The following is a 19,427-nucleotide window of genomic DNA, read 5'->3' as shown; positions in this document are numbered from 1 at the left end:
TAGAAACTAAAAGATCAGGTGACCTTTAAGTAACCTATGGTGTTGTCTAAGAACGCCCTCTCATTCTTCATTAGAAACCAGATATCCGAAGCTCATTCCCAATTACAGGAGAACATTTTTGTTGTTTAAAGTCAGAGCTCATGAGGTCAGAGCTATTGCAACATCTCTCCTTTACTTTGTGTGATCCTTCAATCAACATATTGGAGGTGTAAGTTGAGTTTTGCGTCACATTATTTGAAAGAAATAGTAACAGTAATTGAAAATTGCAGTACCTTTGTTCTGTTGGCAGTGGCTGGCATGGTGTTGGGTGAGGAAGCATAGGAGAGACACATCTCCCTTCTATCTCTTTTCCTTGTAATAAGGATGTCAAGTTTTTTGGGTAGCCTGAGGGTTACTTTGTACCTGTTGTTTCTTGGTACTGTGCCCATGGCAAGGGCATATATTCTTTGTACTAGCAAACTTACCCATCTACGATGGGTGCTAAAATACGGGTGCAAAGTGAAAAATTTATATGTACTGTTTGTTCAGCAATATTAAAGTAAGGGCAATTACACGAATAGTCTCTCTCTCTCTCTCTCTCTCTCTCTCTCTCTCTCTCTCTCTCTCTCTCTCTCTCTCTCTCTCTCATAATGTAATTCAAGGGACGATCACTGAACACAGAGAAATTCTTATTCATTGTTGTTTCCCCTCTTTTAATGATATTCTCTCTCTCTCTCTCTCTCTCTCTCTCTCTCTCTCTCTCTCTCTCTCTCTCTCTCTCTAAAGTAAGTGAAGGGACGATCAATGAACGTAAAGAAGTTTGTATTCATTATTGTTTACCCTCTTTTAATGATTCTCTCTCTCTCTCTCTCTCTCTCTCTCTCTCTCTCTCTCTCTCTCTCTCTCTCTCTCTCAATGTAAGTCAAGTAACGAAGACGGTGATGGTATTATCGGATTACTTAGCTCTCAAATCACAAATTATCTCCTCTCTCTTTCTCTCTCTCATTTTTCGATAGCAAGATAAAATGATAAAATTGTAGTGCATTAATGTCGTTAAATGGCTCTCTCTCTCTCTCTCTCTCTCTCTCTCTCTCTCTCTCTCTCTCTCTCTCTCTCTCTCTCTCTCTCTCTCTCTCTCTCTCTTTTGTCGGTAACTTTCATTCAATGGAACAGGGATCTTGATTGGTTCATTTCTTTGTCAATTACTTTGTACGGTGATATGAATAAATAAAGTAATCTTCTTTCATTATGTTACTGCGAAGGTAAGTCGCAACTTGTATGTCAGTGCGTTATGGCTACTGATAAATGGTCTTATGATCCTGTGTCTTCCAAAAAAGAGTAGAAAGTAGGAACTTGTCAGTTTCCTTTTTATTATGTCCATTGGCAGGATCGAAATTCCGAAGCAACATTACCGGGCAGTACTTCTTCAACGTTATTTTGTGCACTGGCAGTCCTGATGGATGTAAGGGTATCGGCAGCCTGTAATTTTGGCGAAATTGGCTCAAATTCGTGAAAATGAGTTATCGTCATATTTCCATACATCTGGGTCCCGGCCGTTGCCACACGTAAGATACTATCGATACGAAGCTGTTTAAATGCCAATTTGAAGGCCACATCCAAGTAGAGAATTAAAGGTCTGGTTAGGGGTGGTTTTACTATTTAATTTTCCATTCATTCTTTAAGTATTTGAGTTTCTTTTCATTGCATTTTGTTTCGTATGCCGTACAATATGTTTTCCAGATAGAGATGGCAACTCTTCCCATGACTGAGTAACGTGAGCCACTTGTCTCGAGAGAGAATTCTTGTAATTTTTTTTTTTTATGCAATCGTATATTTGTTATTTTCAATCAATTGCAACACTTCCTCAGACTTTTAGACATCAATTGTGTATTATATATACTACTAACATGCCAAAAAAGAAGTTTAGTAAACAAAGGGAAGCATGCTCTCATAATATCAAAACTTATCTTGAAACTAAAAGTATAGAGAGCTAATGTAGCTTCTCACATGTCACCACCTGCCATGTGTGGTGAAGAGATGCCAAATACTTCCTATTACGAAGCTCCGAGGGAAATCTATTATTCCCTTGCACAAATATATCAAGATGATGATGATGATGGCACCGACGACTTTGTTTTGAAGTTATTTTATGATGAGGAGGGGGAGGAGGAAGAGAATGAGCATTTTCAAGATGTAATTGCTGTCCCTGACATAGTAGGTGATGTCAGTGTTTTATCAGGAGCCAGCCTAAGGAATTTTTTATTGAGAAGTTATATGACTGAAAAAGAAACGTTCTGAGTGTAAGCAATGATGGAGAAATAGTTTCATTACCCTTGAGAGCTCTAAAAGACCCTTTTAGTTTGACACATTGCGGGCAGTGTGACAGCAATATAACACTTGAAATTGATAAAAACAGTTTTGATGTTGACTTGAAACTAAAGTTCAAGTTGGAGGTGCCATCTGAAAGGGTGAAAACAGAACATATCGGTGAAACAACAGCTTCATTTATATATCAAAACATATTGCTGCAATGGAACATAATATCGGCTATGCACCAAGTTCATTGCTGCCTATTATGAGAAAAACGACAGGAGAAAACCTGAAAGGCCTTCAGATGAAAGAGAAGACCAGGAAACGAAGGTCTGCTATGCATTCAAGAAAGCAAAAGAAGCAAAGAACATCAAAAGGAGGATATGAAGGAGGGGCTCATTAGCCTTCTAAAAACTTGGCAGCACAAGAGTAGAGTGGCGTTCTACGATAACCCCCAAAAATAATATAAACTATTTTCTTTAAGTGATAAATGTTTTTTTTTAGAGGGAATAATATCTCTTATAAAAAAGAAGGAAATAGACGCCATGTAGGCTTTTCCAAGAAACCTTATATGCTTCCGAAAGCAAAATAAATGGTTAGCAAACTTTAACTGCGTTTTTCTCAAAACATACATTTTCTACATTCAAATTCTAAAAACTCCCTTATTTATGAATGGATTTTAATAATCTAAAAAGCAATTGGAATAAAGATAGTGAGAGAACACATGGGCAAATTTATTTTTCTTTTTTTTCTCAAAAATTTTTTTTACCAATATCTAATACAGTAGTACCTCGAGATACGAAATTAATCCGTTCCGAGGCGCCTTTCGTATCATGAGGTTTTCGTATCTTGGACCACATTTTACATGTAAAATGGCTAATCAGTTCCAAGCCCTCCAAAAACACCCGAGTAAATTTCATAATAAAGGTAACTTGACCTATAAACAATGAAATACTACAACAATTTGGACAATTCAATACGTAACTTAATAATAAAAATGCAAAACCTGTAAATAAAGTGTATATTAGTGTACAAGAAATATTACTGTAACGTAAAATGTGGAAGCTTACCTTTCGAGTGAGGCTATCTCTGAAAGTGGCGGCAGAGGAGGAGGAGGACAAACGGCAGTTACGTACACTTAACTTTACGAAACACATAAAAAAATGTCAGAAAAACAAACTAAACTTTACAAAACACATTAACAAAACTGTAACACTTAACTTTACAAAAAACTTAAAATAAAATTTATTTTGTCTTTTCGATTTTTACATTTCTTTTTACTTTTTTATACTTTACATAATTTCAATTTCTTCACCACCGAATGGATGCCAGTCCGTTTACGGAATTTTTCGAACCACCCATGAGAAGCCTTGAACTCTGGGGTTGCCGTTGATGTCCCCTCTCTGCTGTCGTCTTCGGCTTGGGCAATCAAATTGCCGAAAATAGCGCTGGCCTTCTGGCAGATTGCCGTCTCGGTTATCGTATCGCCATCGATTTCTTTGACCTTGATCCATACAAGAAGCAGCCTTTCTATTTCATTATGCACATGGCTCCTCTTGTTGGACAAAATAGTCACGCCCTTGGAAGGTGTAGCTGCTTTGATAGCTTCCTTCTGCTTAAGGATGGTGCCTATCGTCGACGGATTTCGGCCATATTCCTTAGCGATCACACTCAACCGCAAGCTAGCTTCATACTTTTGTATTATCCCCATCTTTGTCTCCTTAGGAAGCATTCTCTTCTTTCTGTGAACTTCAGCAACTTTCTTGGGACCCATGACTATATGTACTGTACGTAATTAAGTTACGTATGTAGTACGTATACTAATTAGGTTCTCACAACACGATAAAGTAGCACAACAAAATCACTAACGAATTTACGATACTAAAGGAAATTGTTGGACTGAACGAATGCTGCATGCGTACGATAAAGATTCTGGTACGAGGTGGCCGGGGTAGGGACGCCACTACGTACGTACGTATAAGATGCATGATGGGAGGGATGCTGTCCAATAGGAGAGGAGGATCTCATGGCTTGGCTAGCATCAGGAACCAATGGGAGAGCAGGAGGATGGTGGCGAGTCTACTAGAACTAAAATGGCAGCGCACGGTGCGAGTTTCAAAATTGTTATCAGTCAAATCTCGGACTTTCAGAAACCTTTCGTATCTTGAAAACTATTCGTATGTAGAGTAGTAAAATTTTTCGTGTCGGCTTTCGTATCTCTAGTTTTTCGTAAGTTGAGCCTTTCGTATCTCGAGGTACCACTGTACATAATTTTAGGGTATTTTTTATTGAATTTGTTAAAATATTTTTTTTAAATAGCACACAACACATATTAGATTTCTGAGTTTGCCATTTTATTTGATAGGTATTAAACTTTCTGCCATTACTTTTTTCTTTAAATTGAATGATAAATAAGGAAGGAGATATACTTTAATAAACAAATAAAAAATGCTATTTTTAAAAGAAAAATATTTGTTAAAAAAAGAGTTTTCATCTAATTCACCTGAAATTTTGTGTGCATCTTTAGTCAAACTAGAGGTAACACCTGTGGAAGTTTGAACACCGTCACTCAAAATTAATCCCCGACCCCGCCGATACCCTTAAGTTATTAAAAAAATCTTGCCGATATTGTGTCCGAGCTGAAATATTCGCGACTTTCTCCGGGGAAGTTGTACAGAAATTAAGTATAAAAAATCGTAAAGTAACTAAGTCTACGGGAATAACCAGCCTCGTTTCACGGCCAGAAACAGCTTCGTTTCAGGGAATCCCTTGTCACCCCCACCCCCTACAAAGGAGGGGGGTAGGTTGGATGAAACCCCATTAGAAACCATCTTAGGGGTCCCCACCATAACCCTGCCAAGTTTCATGCCCATCTGACCAGCCGTTTGGCCGTGACAGACAGACAGACATTACGCCCATTATTACGCCATGATTGAATGACAGACAGACATACAGACAGACAGACATTACGCCCATTATAGTATGATCATGTCTTGTCAGCGGTCAGGCAGCTCCCCGTTGTAAGACTCACTTATGTAGAGGCAACTCCCAGCCTACTGCCTCGCCACTACAGGATGATATGAGCACCACCAGAGGCAGATCTCCCGCTGTAGCGCTCTTATCAGGTATGTAGTGACAAACACAGTGATGAGAGCCTGCCCTCCTCCCCTCTGTTTTTCATTGACTTACAGCAATGAATAAGAATGACGCCATTGGCTTTAGTCGCTCGCTACTTCCCATTGCAGGGCAGGGTCTGTCACTCCCACATTGCAACAGTCACTTGTTCGCAGTTTTTTAAATATAGGATGCTGTGCGAGCATAATTGTTAGCTAAGTAATTACTTGGTAAGTATAATGTAAAACTTCATTTTTTTATATAAATATTTTTCCAAAATACATAAAGATTAAAAAACTGGGGCTTTCAACTGTTTGCAAGAGGACTATTGTGCAAACAGTCAAAAGCTCCCGGTTTTTTAACCTTTTGTATTTTGGAAAATGCAGTATCATATATTGTGGCTTTTAACTTGTTATCTCCGGTCATAGCATAGTGATGCACCATAAATAATTCTGATTAAACTATTTTTTGTAACTTTTTTTCTTCTGCTTCCTTTATTTACATATGTTTTTTGCAGTAATGGCCAAATGATTGGAGTAACAGAGCCAAGGAGAGTGGCAGCCATATCAATGTCACAACGAGTTGCACATGAAATGAATTTGACATCACAAGAGGTTTCATATCAGATAAGATTTCAAGGGAATACTACTCCAAAAACAAAGATTAAATTCATGACAGATGGAGTGTTATTGAAGGAAATACAATTGGTAAGTAATATATGAAAATCAGTTGTTCCCTTTTTGTGTGTGGGTGTTTTTTTTTTCTAGAGCTAATTATGAGTCAGCTGTTATTTTCATGAACATTTTCAAAGCTTACATCTGATGTGTAAACCATGAGAGGTATATTAATTGTTTATTTGTTTGATAATATATGATTATTGTATCATTCAAACCCATTACATACTTATAGTTAACCTCATATACCAGGCAAATCAGTCTTTAATTTAATAAAGAAAAGCAAATCAATATGCAGGAGGTATCTTGTGGGTAACCAATAGTTAACTGTCTCATGTTTTTTGAGTAGTATTGTCAGTTAGTTGTTAGAAACCACTGATGTTGGAAGGTGGAAACTTTTATATTTCTTGGTTCGACCTGTGTTCGCCGGTGAAAAGTCCCTGTAGCTCACTTTTCTAAGTATAAATAGATTCTAAATATACCAGAGAAAAAAGCTAGCATGGTATGCTGAGGTTACTAACCCCAGCGCGAGCACCCCAAGGGGCGTCGATATAAAGTATAAGGGCGAGTGGAAACCACTATTCACAGGTCTTCTGCCAATTAGAGGATTCCTTTCCAAAATCCCTCTCTTAGAGAGAGCCGTTGCAACGGCCACTCCTCCTTCCTCGCTTCCGCTACTACTACTACCCGACTCGCGCGCCATCTAGCGTTCCTGTATTAGACATTGCTCTGAGTGCATCCTACCTACCTAACCAGATCGAAAATTTCAAGTATGGAAGGTTTGGTTGAGTGCCCACCGTCCACGCCAGGATGTCCTTGGAGGTTTATCTGGCCTACCTGACCGGATCCATAGTGATCTCGGAGAGTTAGGCTAGACCTATGCTGGGTATTTTTTCTTACACCTTATGTTCCTCTTGCAACTCTTCCATGATACCTCATTATGGTATTGCATATTATATTGTTTATTGTATATTATAGTGTTTATGCATAAAATTATCAGTGATGTATTTCATATTATGTGCTAAATTTTAACCGACCAAGTTAGGATTGGTTCGGAGGAAGGCCTAACGCGCTCATGATGTCCTCGGGGGTTTTAAAGAAAGATTGATTAGTTTATATTCTGGCCTCTGCTGCCCCCCCCCCCCCGCTCCCCCCCCACCCCCCCCCCCCCCCCCCCCCCCGGGCTTTCTCAAGAGCGTGTTCGTGCCTATCTGCGTTATTTTAGCATAGTGTACATGTAAAATTGTTAGGCTACTAGTAGCTTATCGCATTTATCACGGCAGAGGAGAGAGTCCCCTCTCTCTCTATCCCGGTGTGAGATATGAATGAGTTATTGTTTAATACGAACCAAATAAAGGTTAAATTATGCACGTTGATTTCATATCACTGAGAGGTTGGTAGAGTTGCTTCCTTCCCTGGCTTAACTGACCAAGCCTAGGTTAGGCTTGGAAGGTAGGCTAAGTGTCCCTACCCCTGTAACCTTTATTCCTCTCCCTCTGTTGGCACTACGGTGCTAGAGGGGAGGATGTCAAGGATAGAGAGCCTCTCTCTTATCACATTGTTGGACCTATCCTCCCTGCTGGTCTAGATAAAAAAATTCGAATTTGGTAGGTTTGGTTGAGGGCCACTGTCCACATCATGATGTCTTGGAGGAGATTTGGCCTACCTGTCCGATTCTGTAATGATCTCGGAAGGTTAAGCTAGATCCATACTGGGTATTATCCTTTTGCCTTATATTCCTTTGCAACTGTTCCATGATGCCTCATTATTAATTGTATATATGTATTATTCTTATATATTGTCTATTGTACTGCGGTACATTAAATGGTCTGGTTTGTGGATCGTCTTGGCCTAGCTTCCTTTAGTACAACCTTTAGTAGTAGGCCACGTCCTCCCAGTTCAGAGCGATCACCGATCGGTTGCTGTACCAATCACGACGGGCCACAGGGCCAGTCGGCCTACAATCCCTGCAGTAGTAGGCTTCACAGCTTTCTATAGGTGACCATCTGTGATCGGGTTGGTGGCCAGACGATCACGACCGACCACCCCACATACCACCCCCCCCTTCCCCCACTTCCTAGTTCGGCTTTGGTGTACGCTATAACTCGTGGTGCTAGTAGTCTTATCGATGAACGACATCTTGAGTTTTCACTTGAAGGGGGAAGAGAGTAGTGGAAGTGGTGGGTTTACTGGTATTATACGTAATCCCTTATGTCTCCGAGTGGATAGCTCCGCCGACCTTATAGCGGTCTGGTACCTCACCAGCCGGCGGAGACATCGCTCCGGATGGTGCATTTACACAGCTCCGCCGCTCGTTGGTCTCTCTCCCCAGTTGTCCGCCCCGGCTACGGGTTCGGGCTAGGAGCTACGCTCCCCCCAATAGAGGTGGGCAAGTTTAGATAGAGGAATTATCTTCCCCTGATCTGCCGCTTCAGCCCGTTCCGCCGGCATTACTTATGACAATGAGATATGAGACTTTGAGTAGGCTAAGCTTTGGGGAAATTCCCTTCCGAAGGGATCCAAACCAGCTCCGTCAGCGGCGACTGAGTCATCTCCGGCCCTTCGGCCGTCTACTTAGTTTGCTAAGTCGCCTGCTGCCAAGGATTCTCTCCCCCCCAAGGGGTCGAGAGCCAAGTCTGCCAGATCCAAGGCGATGGAGTTTGGATTCGACCATGAGACCCTCGCTAACTCTAACACCTTAGGCCAGGCAATAACATCTCTGGCCGAGAGGATCAGGCCCCTGGACGATATGCTGACCGGATTTCTCCACTCCGGATCCCCGGCGCTGGCCTTGTCAGTGCCATATGCGTCAAAACTACCGCCATTTGACAAGAACAACCTGTGGCGGTTAGCTTTACATGCCCCATTCTCAAATGGGAAGTTATCAATTGAAGGGTGCGGAACCTGTCCGTTGGAGGACTTTGAGCTCTCCCCGGAGGGTCTCTAAATTTCTTTTCCTGGATGGTCCCGAAGGAGACAGGGATCTTCCCTAGGGACCAAGCCCAAGCTATTTGGGTTCGCACCCTCTCCGGCTGGGATCGCATCAACACTGAGTTGACGCCACACAAGGGTACCTACACCATGTTTGTGACCCCAGCCAACGTTCCGTCGCCCTGTACAGACAAGGTAGCCTAACTAACCCTACAAGCGGCAGCAGATGACAAACCCCTACCAGTACTAAAGGAAACAGAGGCTACCTCTCTTCTCTTCCCTGCAGGTAGGGAGTTTTGGAACAACGCTCCCGCCACGTTTACAGCAGATAAACTTGACCCGGATTGCGCTTCCACTCTATTTTCCGAGAAGCTGCCTAAAAATTCCGGTTGATTTAATCAAGGCGGAATTTGAAGCAAGATCAAGTCTAGGAAGATCTATCAGCTCCGTCACTACGGTGGAGTTGGTAGCCTCCACTTACCTTGACGAACAGGTGTTCTGGGTCCTGACGAAAGGTCTACTACAGACTTTCCAGTTGGACCTCTACGACTTTGCGATGGCAAGACGAGCTTGTAAGAAATATGTCCTAGCGGGTGCCTCGATAAGGTACGAACCTAATAGGCTGATAAAATCCTCAATATGGGTAGAAAACCTGTTCCCGGAAGACGAGGTTAACAACGTCTCGAGAAGGGGCCAGAGCCAACCAAAGCCTCCTGGTCTATTGGGGACTCCGCCTCAAACGGAAATTTGAGACCCCCGGACAACAAACCAGACCCAAGAAGAGGACAAGCAGATTCAATCCTTACCAGGCCTCCTGTCCTCAAACGGTCGTACAAGCAGTCTCGGTTTTACAAGTCGGTAAGCCTTCGACATCTAAGGCTCATCTGCAGGAACAGTTTGTTTACGACAAACTCCGCCAGCCCACAGCCTTCAACCTCCACAGCTATAATGACCTCCCCACCCTTTAACCCCGCCTATGAAGCAATGGATCTATTTCGCAGCCACAACAGGCATGCGAGGCATGCGAGAAGTAGCAGGGCCAGAGGTGGCTCCCAGCTACGAGGCGGACCAAGGGGTAGAGGCTTCCAAGGAGGTAGAGGTAACAGACCTGCAACCAGTCAGTGAGAGCCCGCAGGTAGCAGGGAGATTATCTCTTCCGGGACCATTGGATCTTCAGTCCATGGGCCCACAGTATAGTCTCAAAAGGTCTGAGGTGGAAATGGGAGAAAGGGCCCATCCACCAATCAAATTTTATCAGATACCAACGGCGGACCTTATAGGCTATACCAAAGATCTCCTGCAGAAGAAGGCCATAAAAAGAGTGAAACGACTAAAGTTTCAAGGACGTCTGCTCATTGTCCCAAAGAAGGACTCTGACAAAAGAAGAGCGATTCTGGACTTGTCCTGTCTCAACTTATACATTCATTGCAACAAGTTCCGCATGTTGACAGTCTTCCAGGTGCGGACCTTACTTCCCCGTGGGGCCGTCACCACCTCTATAGATCTTACAGATGCTTATTATCATGTTCCAATAGCAAGGAACTTCTCTCCGTACCTAGGCTTCAGGCTAGGAAACACGGCTTACTCATTCAGAGTCATGCCTTTCGGGCTCAACATCGCACCCAGGATATTCACAAAACTAGGAGAGACGATAGTTCAAGAACTAAGAACTCAAGAGGTTATGTTAGTAGCCTACCTAGACGACTGGCTCATTTTGGCAGCCAGCGTCGAAGAGTGCCACAAATCAACAGCCAGAGTGATAAAATTCTTGAAATTTCTGGGCTTCCAGATAAACGGAAAAATCTTGGCTTGTTCGGGCTTCCCGCTTCCAAAGGCTGGGGATCCAATAGGACCTAATGGGACACAAACTATCTCTTCCACCCAAGAAGGCCAAGGAGATAGCAGCTGCTACGAAACAGTTCCTCAAGAACAAGAAGGCGTCTGGGCGTACCGAAGAGAGAATCCTAGGTTCGCTGCAGTTCTTGTCAGTAACAGATTGAATGACATCAATCGAGTCTGGAGAGAGAGAGCCAATATCAATCTCAGGGACAAGATCTCAATAATTCCACCTATTATAACAAGCGGCTTTGTCCATGGACGAAACGTCGGAACCTGGAAAACGACTGGCTCCGGCCAGGAACAATCAGGTGAGAGTAGTCTCGGCCAGCCTAGTGGTGGTACACTGCATAAACAGAGGAGGCTCCAGGTCAAGCAAACTAAATCACGTATTGATTGCGATATTCTCATTGGCGACGAAAAATCATTGGCACCTGTCAGCAACTCACCTGGCAGGAGTAAAGAATGTTATCGCAGACGCACTTTCCAGGACAACTCTGCTGGGATCGGAGTGGTGTCTGGACAGGAAGTCATTATGGTGGATTTGCAATCAAAGCCCGGACCTTCAAGTAGACCTATTCGCCATAGAATCCGACCACAAACTACCATGTTACGTGGCAACCAACCTGGACCCTCTAACTTACGCCACAGATGCAATGTCCATAAATTGGAACAATTTGCAGAAGATTTACCTATTTCCACCGGTGAATCTTCTGATGAAGGTCCTGCACAAGCTAAGGTCTTTCACAGGACAAGTAGCACTAGTGGCACCCAACTGGCCAAAGAGCAACTGGTTTCCGCTTCTTCTAGAATTGAAGCTCCGACCCAGACGGATCCCTCGTCCAGAGCTGACACAGACAGTACAAACTCAGACTGTGTCAGCTTCCTCAAGAATTCTGAATGCCCTAACTTTATGGACTTCATGAAGTTTGCAGCTCAAAAGGACGCTAGTATTAATCCACTAAATATCTTATTCATAGAATCAGATAAAAGAGAGTCAATGCTCAGACAATATGATTCAGCAGTAAAGAATTTGGCCAAATTTCTAAAAGACTCAGCTGCTCATGAAATGACTATGAATCTGGCAATCTCGTTCTTTAGAACTCTATTTGAGAAAGGCCTGGCTGCTAGTACCATTACAACAATCAAGTCAGCCTTAAGGAAGATTTTCCAGATTGGTTTTAATATTAACTTGTCAGATTCATACTTCACTTCAATTCCACGAGCATGTGCCCGCCTGAGACCAATAGACCGCCCTCATATGGTCTCTTGGATTTTGAATGACGCACTTAAGTTAGCCTCAGACACTAATAATGAGTCATGCTCTTATATAACCCTGCTTAGGAAAACTTTACTCCTGATGGCCATGGCCTCAGGTGCCAGAATATCTGAGCTTTCGGCTCTCTCTAGGAATCCAGACCATATAGAATTCCTCCCGTCGGGGGTAGTATTACTATCCCCAGACCGGAGGTTCTTAGCTAAGAATGAGGACCCACAAAACAGGTGGACTCCATGGAAAATCATACCCTTAGCACAGGACACATCATTGTGCCCTGTCGCTACCCTTAAATCCTTCTTAGCCAGAACTTCCGGAAAATCTTCAGGCCCCCCTTTGCATTAGGGAGAAAGGTGGTATGATTTCTCTTAGAGGTATTAGACAACAAACACTCTACTTTATTAAACAGGCCAACCTGGATTCAGTTCCACACGTCCATGACATCCGAGCAGTGGCTACCTCTATTAATTTCTTTCATAATATGAATTTCGAAGACCTGAAGAAATATACGGTTGGAAACCTTCAGCAGTTTTAAGCGCCACTATCTCAAGAATCTAGAGGCCCTTAAATTCCCACCAGTTGCTGCAGGGAGCATAGTCTCCCCTGATTGATGAACCTCGTCAAATCCTTTCCTTAGAGTGTCACCTTTTTCCTTAAATACTCTCTCCTTCCTGCCTGCCTCACTTGTATTCCCCACTGAACCTCTCTCCTCCGGGTCGAGAGGGTTTGGTCGTCATCTGGCCACTGGATCATGTATACATAATGTTGAGGCCATAATTGTTTTATGGACCTATCTGTACATACCCTAGTTTTTGCTCTGGATACCATTCTTGAATGTATTATATTGTCATATTGTTACTAGTTCTAAGTCATAGTTTAAGTCCTAGTGTAATTAGCAAATAAGTAAATTTATTTTTTAAATGAACCTTAGGTTTCATTAACTCCTTCTTTATACTCTGGTTTGGTATCTGGTAAGCTTGGATGGGAATTCTCTGATACTTTTTCACCGGCGAACACAGGTCGAACCCAGAAAAGGGATTTTGACGAAGGAAAAACCTATTTCTGGGGGAAGACCTGTGTCGCCCGGTGAACCCATCCCTTCTAATTAAATTTCCCACCCTTAACCAATCCAAGCTAGGGTGTCTAGTCCAGGAATGCTAGATGGCGCGCGAGTCAGGTAGTAGTAGTAGCGGGAGTGAGGAGGGAGGAGTGGCCGTTGCAATGGCTCTCTCTAAGAGAGGGATTTTGGAAAGGAATCCTCTAATTGGCAGAAGACCTGTGAAATGTGGCTTCCACTTATACTTTATATTGACGCCCCTTGGGGTGCTCGCGCTGGGGGTAGTAACCTCAGCATACCATGCTAGCTTTTTTCTCTGGTATATTTAGAATCTATTTATACTTAGAAAAGTGAGCTACAGGGACTTTTCACCAGGCGACACAGGTCTTCCCCCAGAAATAGATTTTTCCTTCGTCAAAATCCCTTTAGTAATTTGCTTGTGGGAAAAAATTTAGTTTTTCAAAATTTAGTTGTTTGATTTATAGACCATTATTTACATTTGCCTAATTCATGGTCCTCACAAATCCTAGATAGTCTGTTCCTGAATAACTATGAGAACAAGATTTTGCACTGACTGGTTAGCAGCACCATTCAAGTGTGTGCCTTAGTACTTTAGTTCCAGACAGGTAAGAACTTCATTTCTTGTGTGTTCACCTTGCTGACAGTAAGTCCCTTCCTGGATAAGCTTGGCTGTTTTTAGTTTGGGAACTGTACACTTCCCTTCAACATACTGTAAAGGTGTTTATATCTTTTATACTAGACAATGATTTCTTGATCTGCAAAGATGTTATAGTCTGAGTATGTGTTAATTTTATATAAGTAACTTACAAAGTAACTACATAGCTATAATTTTCTAACTTTTATGCTAGCTGGAAACTAGTTAAAAACAATCAAAGATTGCAAAGCAAGGAATGTGTGGTGTCTGGCAACTCATACGTATACGAGGTGGAAGCTTGTCACTGACCAGCCATTAGAACCCCACGATGCATCAGTCTTTCTTTGACTGCTTTGGATAGTAATCGCTTGCACTCTCCTTCCCAACCCGGTTGCTTTGTTTGCCCGTGATTTCTTTGTTTCAGTGTGTTTGTGTGTGTGCCTTGTTGATTATCATGGAGTGTGTGGAAGAGAGAGTGAGTGAGTTGGGTGGCCTCTTTCTTTCTCTTTTTTCCTTCTTCCTACAAGCGGGTCAAAGAATAGACACATCATTTGCAGGAACTGGTGAATATAGTGGTCATACTGGTGGTGGTTTTGTATTGTTACTATGCATACTATGCATTAGAGAAATCTTCTATTCAGTAGCAAATACTCCTCTCTCTAGCAAGGGGAGTGAGGAGTGGTGACAAACCCCTGTAGCTTGCATGGTTTGCTGCTTGAACAGGCAGTTTTCTTTATCTTTCTGGAATGCAATGAATCTGGTCATACAGTGTTCCTCCCATATTGGCAGGGGATGTGTACCAGACCGCTCTACCAATAGCTAGAATCCACGAAGAGTTGAAATGCCCATAAAAATGCTTAAAACTGCATAATTTGTTAATTAAAACTCGAGAAAAACCCACTAAAAAGGTTTATACCTGTTTTTTTTATATAGTTTTATCACAAAAAGTGCATTTTATGACGAAATTTATAAAAAAACAGGAATTTGTGGATATTTCTCATAGAGTAAACCGCGAATAGGCGAATTTTCCGCAAATATGTGAGTATGCAAATACTGGGGGTTCACTGTACATATATAATTTTCTTTCAACCTAGACAGCTGAGTTTTTAGATATTGGATTGTCTATTCTCGTACGGGCTTGGACCCCCTTCTTTAGAACTCATTCTTCTAGGAAGGGTGGTCAGGTGGGTTAAACTCCCACCTGGTTTAGGGTACTTGTACCTCTCTCCAAGTATAAGTCTGTCCTATTGTTAAGACCGAGGTTTGCTTCCGCACATGAACTAATGACAAATTTTTAACCAATTTGTATTTTTCATCGCTAACAAACCTGAGGTCTCAACGTTTACTGCTCACCTCTAAATGCCCCTCTCTTTTCCTGGGTTGGGAGAAAGACTGTTGTGTCACCGGGTTCTATGCGTGATTGGTGACCAGCTTCCACCTTCTATATGTATGAGTTGCCAGATGCCACAGATTCCTTGCTTTACAATCTTTGATTGTTTTTAACCCTTTAACGCCGATTGGACGTATTAAACGTCGATATAAATTGTCTGTTGGGTGCCAATTGGACGTATGGTACGTCGATATAAAAAAGTTTTTTTAAAAACTCGGGGAAAAATAGTTATAGGCCTACTAGGCGAAAACTTTTGAATCACGTGCCTTGGGGGATGCTGTGAGCTCACGGATCAAGGTGTTGTTTTGTTTACAATCGTTATGCAAGCGCGAATTTCTTTCTTCTCGCACTAAAAAGTATCAGCGACACATCTCAGAAATTATTTTGTCACTTTCACATAATTTTTTAACCATTTTATATTAGCCATTACATGGAGTATTATATATGAAAATGTGCATAATTTCATTTAGAATACAACGAAAACCAACTCATGGTTGTAGCTTTTATCAGTTTTGAAATATTTTTACATAAACAACGATAAGCGCCAAAATTTCAACCTTCGGTCAACTTTGACTCTACCGAAATGGTAAAAAAACGCAATTGTAAGGTAAAACTCTTATATTCTAGTAATATTCAATCATTTACCTTCATTTTGCAACAAATTGGAAGTCTCTATCACAATATTTCGATTTATGGTGAATTTATGAAAAAAACTTTTTCCTTACATCCGTACAGTTACTCTCCCGAAAAAATCATAAATATTTTTGTCCGATTGTCGTAATGTTTGCACCATTTTAAATTAGCCGTTACATAAAGTTTTATATATGAAAATGTGTGCAATTTCATGTAGAATACAACTAAAACAAACCCATGGTTGTAGCTTTTATCAGTTTTGAAATATTTTCATACAAATAGCAATAAGTGCAAAAATATCAACCTTCGGTCAACTTTGACTCTACCGAAATGGTCAAAAAAACGCAATTGTAAGCTAAGATTCTTACATTCTAGTAATATTCAATCATTTACCTTCATTTTGCAACAAATTGGAAGTCTCTATCACAATATTTCGATTTATGGTGAATTTATGAAAAAAACTTTTTCCTTACATCCGTGCGGTAACTCTCCCGAAAAAATCATAAATATTTTCGTCCGATTGTCGTAATGTTTGCACCATTTTAAATTAGCCGTTACGTAAAGTTTTATATATGAAAATGTGTGCAATTTCATGTAGAATACAACCAAAAACAACCCATGGTTGTAGCTTATCAGTTTTGAAATATTTTCATATAAGTAATGATAAGTGCCAAAATTTCAACCTTCGGTCAACTTTGACTTGACCGAAATAGTCGAAAAACGCAATTGTTAGCTAAAAATTTTTATATTCTAGTAATATTCAATCATTTACCTTTATTTTGCAACAAATTGGAAGTCTAGCACAATATTTAGATTTATGGTGAATTTATGAAATAAACTTTTTCCTTACGTCCTCGCGGTAACTCTTCCGAAAAAATCATATATTTTTTCATCCTATTGTCGTATTGTTTGTACCGTTTTAAATTAGCCGTTACTTAAAGTTTTATATATGAAAATGTTCAATATTTTCATATAAATAACCATAAATAGAAAAAATACGTCCTTCGCGACATGGTCGAAAAACGTAATTGTAAGCTACAACACTTACAGTCTAGTAATATTCAATCAATTACCTTCATTTTGCAACAAATGGGAAGTCTCTAGCACAATATTTCGATTTATGGTGAATTTTTGAATACGGTTTTTTTATGTCCACGCGTTACGAATTCATGCATCATTTTGTGATAATATTTTCTCTGTGTTGCCTTGATCGTTTTATAACGTGTTATATACCAAAATGATCGTAATTAAGTGTAAAAAAAAAAAAAAATGAACTCGCTAGCTTTCACCGTTTTGCTCACAGCACGATTTGTATACAATTATATATAAAAAAAATTTTCACGCTGTCATATATCCCAATATTTATATATGATAATGATATTTTTTTCATTTCTGATGGTTGCATACTAAACTTCAGGCAATGACAAAAAAGGGAGCCAAAAATGAACTCTTAATCTTGAAAACTAAGCGTGCTGTGATTTTTTGAAAAAAAAAAACATTTTTTTTTTGCTTCAGAGCTCACTCGTGAACGCCGCCGGCATATGGGAGACGATTTTTAAAATACCGCTTCGGCGTTTAAGGGTTAACCAGTTTCCAGCTGGCGCAAGATTATCCTATTGTTAAGACCTCAGGTTTGTTAGCTATAAAAAATACAAAATTATTAAAAATTTGTCATTGCAACACTGCTGAGGAGCTCAATTCGTTTCTGCTTGTCATCTGTGGTTTGGTCAACTTTTCTTAGGAATTTTTTTCACTAGATGGTTGTTTTTCACAACGGATTTGGTGAAGTTTCTTTGTTTGGTAGTACTCTCGCTAATTATGTAAGCTTATTTAGATTGACTATTACTGATTTGTGACTGATATGTCTGAATCTAGTTCATCCAGTGTCCGGTTTTGCAGCAAAGGCTGCAATACTAGACTGACTTCTATCAAATATGACTCATATTCTATTTGTTGCCACTGTAGGGATCAAATTTGCTCCTCCAATCTTATATGCAACAAATGTAAAGGGAAGTGAAGGGCAGACTAATTACTTAGACAAACTTGAGAAGAATAAACAAAGAAGGCCTTTTCACCTATTAACAGTCCTCATACTTATCCTGCAACTCCTTCACTTAGCTCCCAGCCTTCCAATCTCAATACCATTACCAGTGTTGAAGCTAGGATAGATCATAAATTTAATTTGCTTGTTAATACTGTTGCCCAAATTGGGAATTCTGTGAAGTGCATTATGGATAAAATTAGTGCAAGTGAACAAGGTGCAAGTGCAGCGGAGGAGGTGGCTTCCCGTCCCACCGATGCTCTCGGACAAAGCTCCCTGTCAAACATCCCTAAACCTGGGAGGAGGCAAACCAGATATCCTAAGGAGCTCGGTGGGGTTTACCAACTGGTAGTTGCCCCCTCAACCAAGCCTGTAGTATGAGGATCCCAGGACTCTGAGGACAGCCACTGGAAAGGCATCCAACTCAATGTGCATGCTTTCTCATCCAGTGATTCGGATTCTAGTGCGAGTAGAGGACATAGGTGGTGTTTTAAGAGCACTTTTAGGCCACTAAAAGGGCCAGTTCCAGTGGCTGGTCGCACTTTTCCACTTCCATGTAAGCGATCTAAGGATCAGAATCTTAGTTCTGATCCATCTTGTAGTTTTTGGGATGTTCCCAACTGTTTGCTGCCTGGAGTTTCAGTGCATGATCGCCAGTATTTTGCACCCAAACAGGCTTCCAAGAATCTTGTGTTGAGATCAGAGGGATCCAAGTGTTCTGTGGGGATCTGGTAGATCCAAATGTACAGTGGGATCAGGTGGATCCATGTTGACATTAGAATCCGAGGAATTCACAATACAAGCAGTCCCCGGTTATCGGCGGACTAGGTTATAGGGGACCCAGTTTTATGGCGCTTGTCTAGCTCCATACAATCGGCGATTTATGGTGCCATAACTGGCCGAGTTCCAGTTATCGGAGCCATAAGGATGCTTATGGCGCAAATGACTGGTTATCGGCGCCATAAGTGCCATTATGGTACTATAAATCACCGAGTTCCGGTTACCAGCGGTTGTTGTTTATCGGCACATCCCCGGGAACGGAACCTCCACTGATAACTGGGGACTGCCTGTACCAGTGAGATCTGAGGGATCCACGTTACCTGTAGATTCTACGGGATCCAAACACCGAGTGGGATCTTACAGATCCTCCAAGTGTTCAGTGGGATCCAAGGGATCCAAGTGTCCAGCAGAACTTGTGCGATCTGGTGGATCCAAGTGCCTGGAAGGATCAAGGGGTGCAGTGTCTAAGCATATACAGTGCTTTAGTGTTCTCCTGTGTTCCTGCATACACCAGTGAATGTTCATTCATCTCTAGGGTTGTCACCAACTTCTATTTGAGTGTTGGCATCTCACTCTAGGCTTTATATACCCCAGACAGGTGTCAAAAGTTTGCATCTGCCTGCTGTTCAGGATCCTTCCTTGGATCCAGTCCAACATAGTCTGGACAGTATCCTGGATTTGCTTCAGAATCTGTTAGAGACTCAGGAAACTGCAGTATTAGCTACTCCTCTGGTTTTGGACAAAGAAGAGG

The 19,427-nt window shown here is 41.4% G+C and overlaps 1 protein-coding gene across 1 annotated transcript in view; it reads left to right on the top strand.

The window, feature by feature from the left end:
- The window catches only part of LOC135220611 (probable ATP-dependent RNA helicase kurz), a gene marked incomplete in the record, with an annotated part of 259,299 nt that overhangs the window by 44,481 nt on the left and 195,391 nt on the right, over positions 1–19,427 (top strand). Inside the window, 1 exon segment of the mRNA XM_064257916.1 lies at positions 5,921–6,110. Within this exon segment, the coding sequence (XP_064113986.1) occupies positions 5,921–6,110 (190 nt within the window).

This window comes from Macrobrachium nipponense, chromosome 2 (assembly GCF_015104395.2).
Source record: "Macrobrachium nipponense isolate FS-2020 chromosome 2, ASM1510439v2, whole genome shotgun sequence".
Lineage (NCBI taxonomy): Eukaryota > Metazoa > Arthropoda > Malacostraca > Decapoda > Palaemonidae > Macrobrachium > Macrobrachium nipponense.
This window is presented reverse-complemented; position numbering and strand designations above follow the sequence as displayed.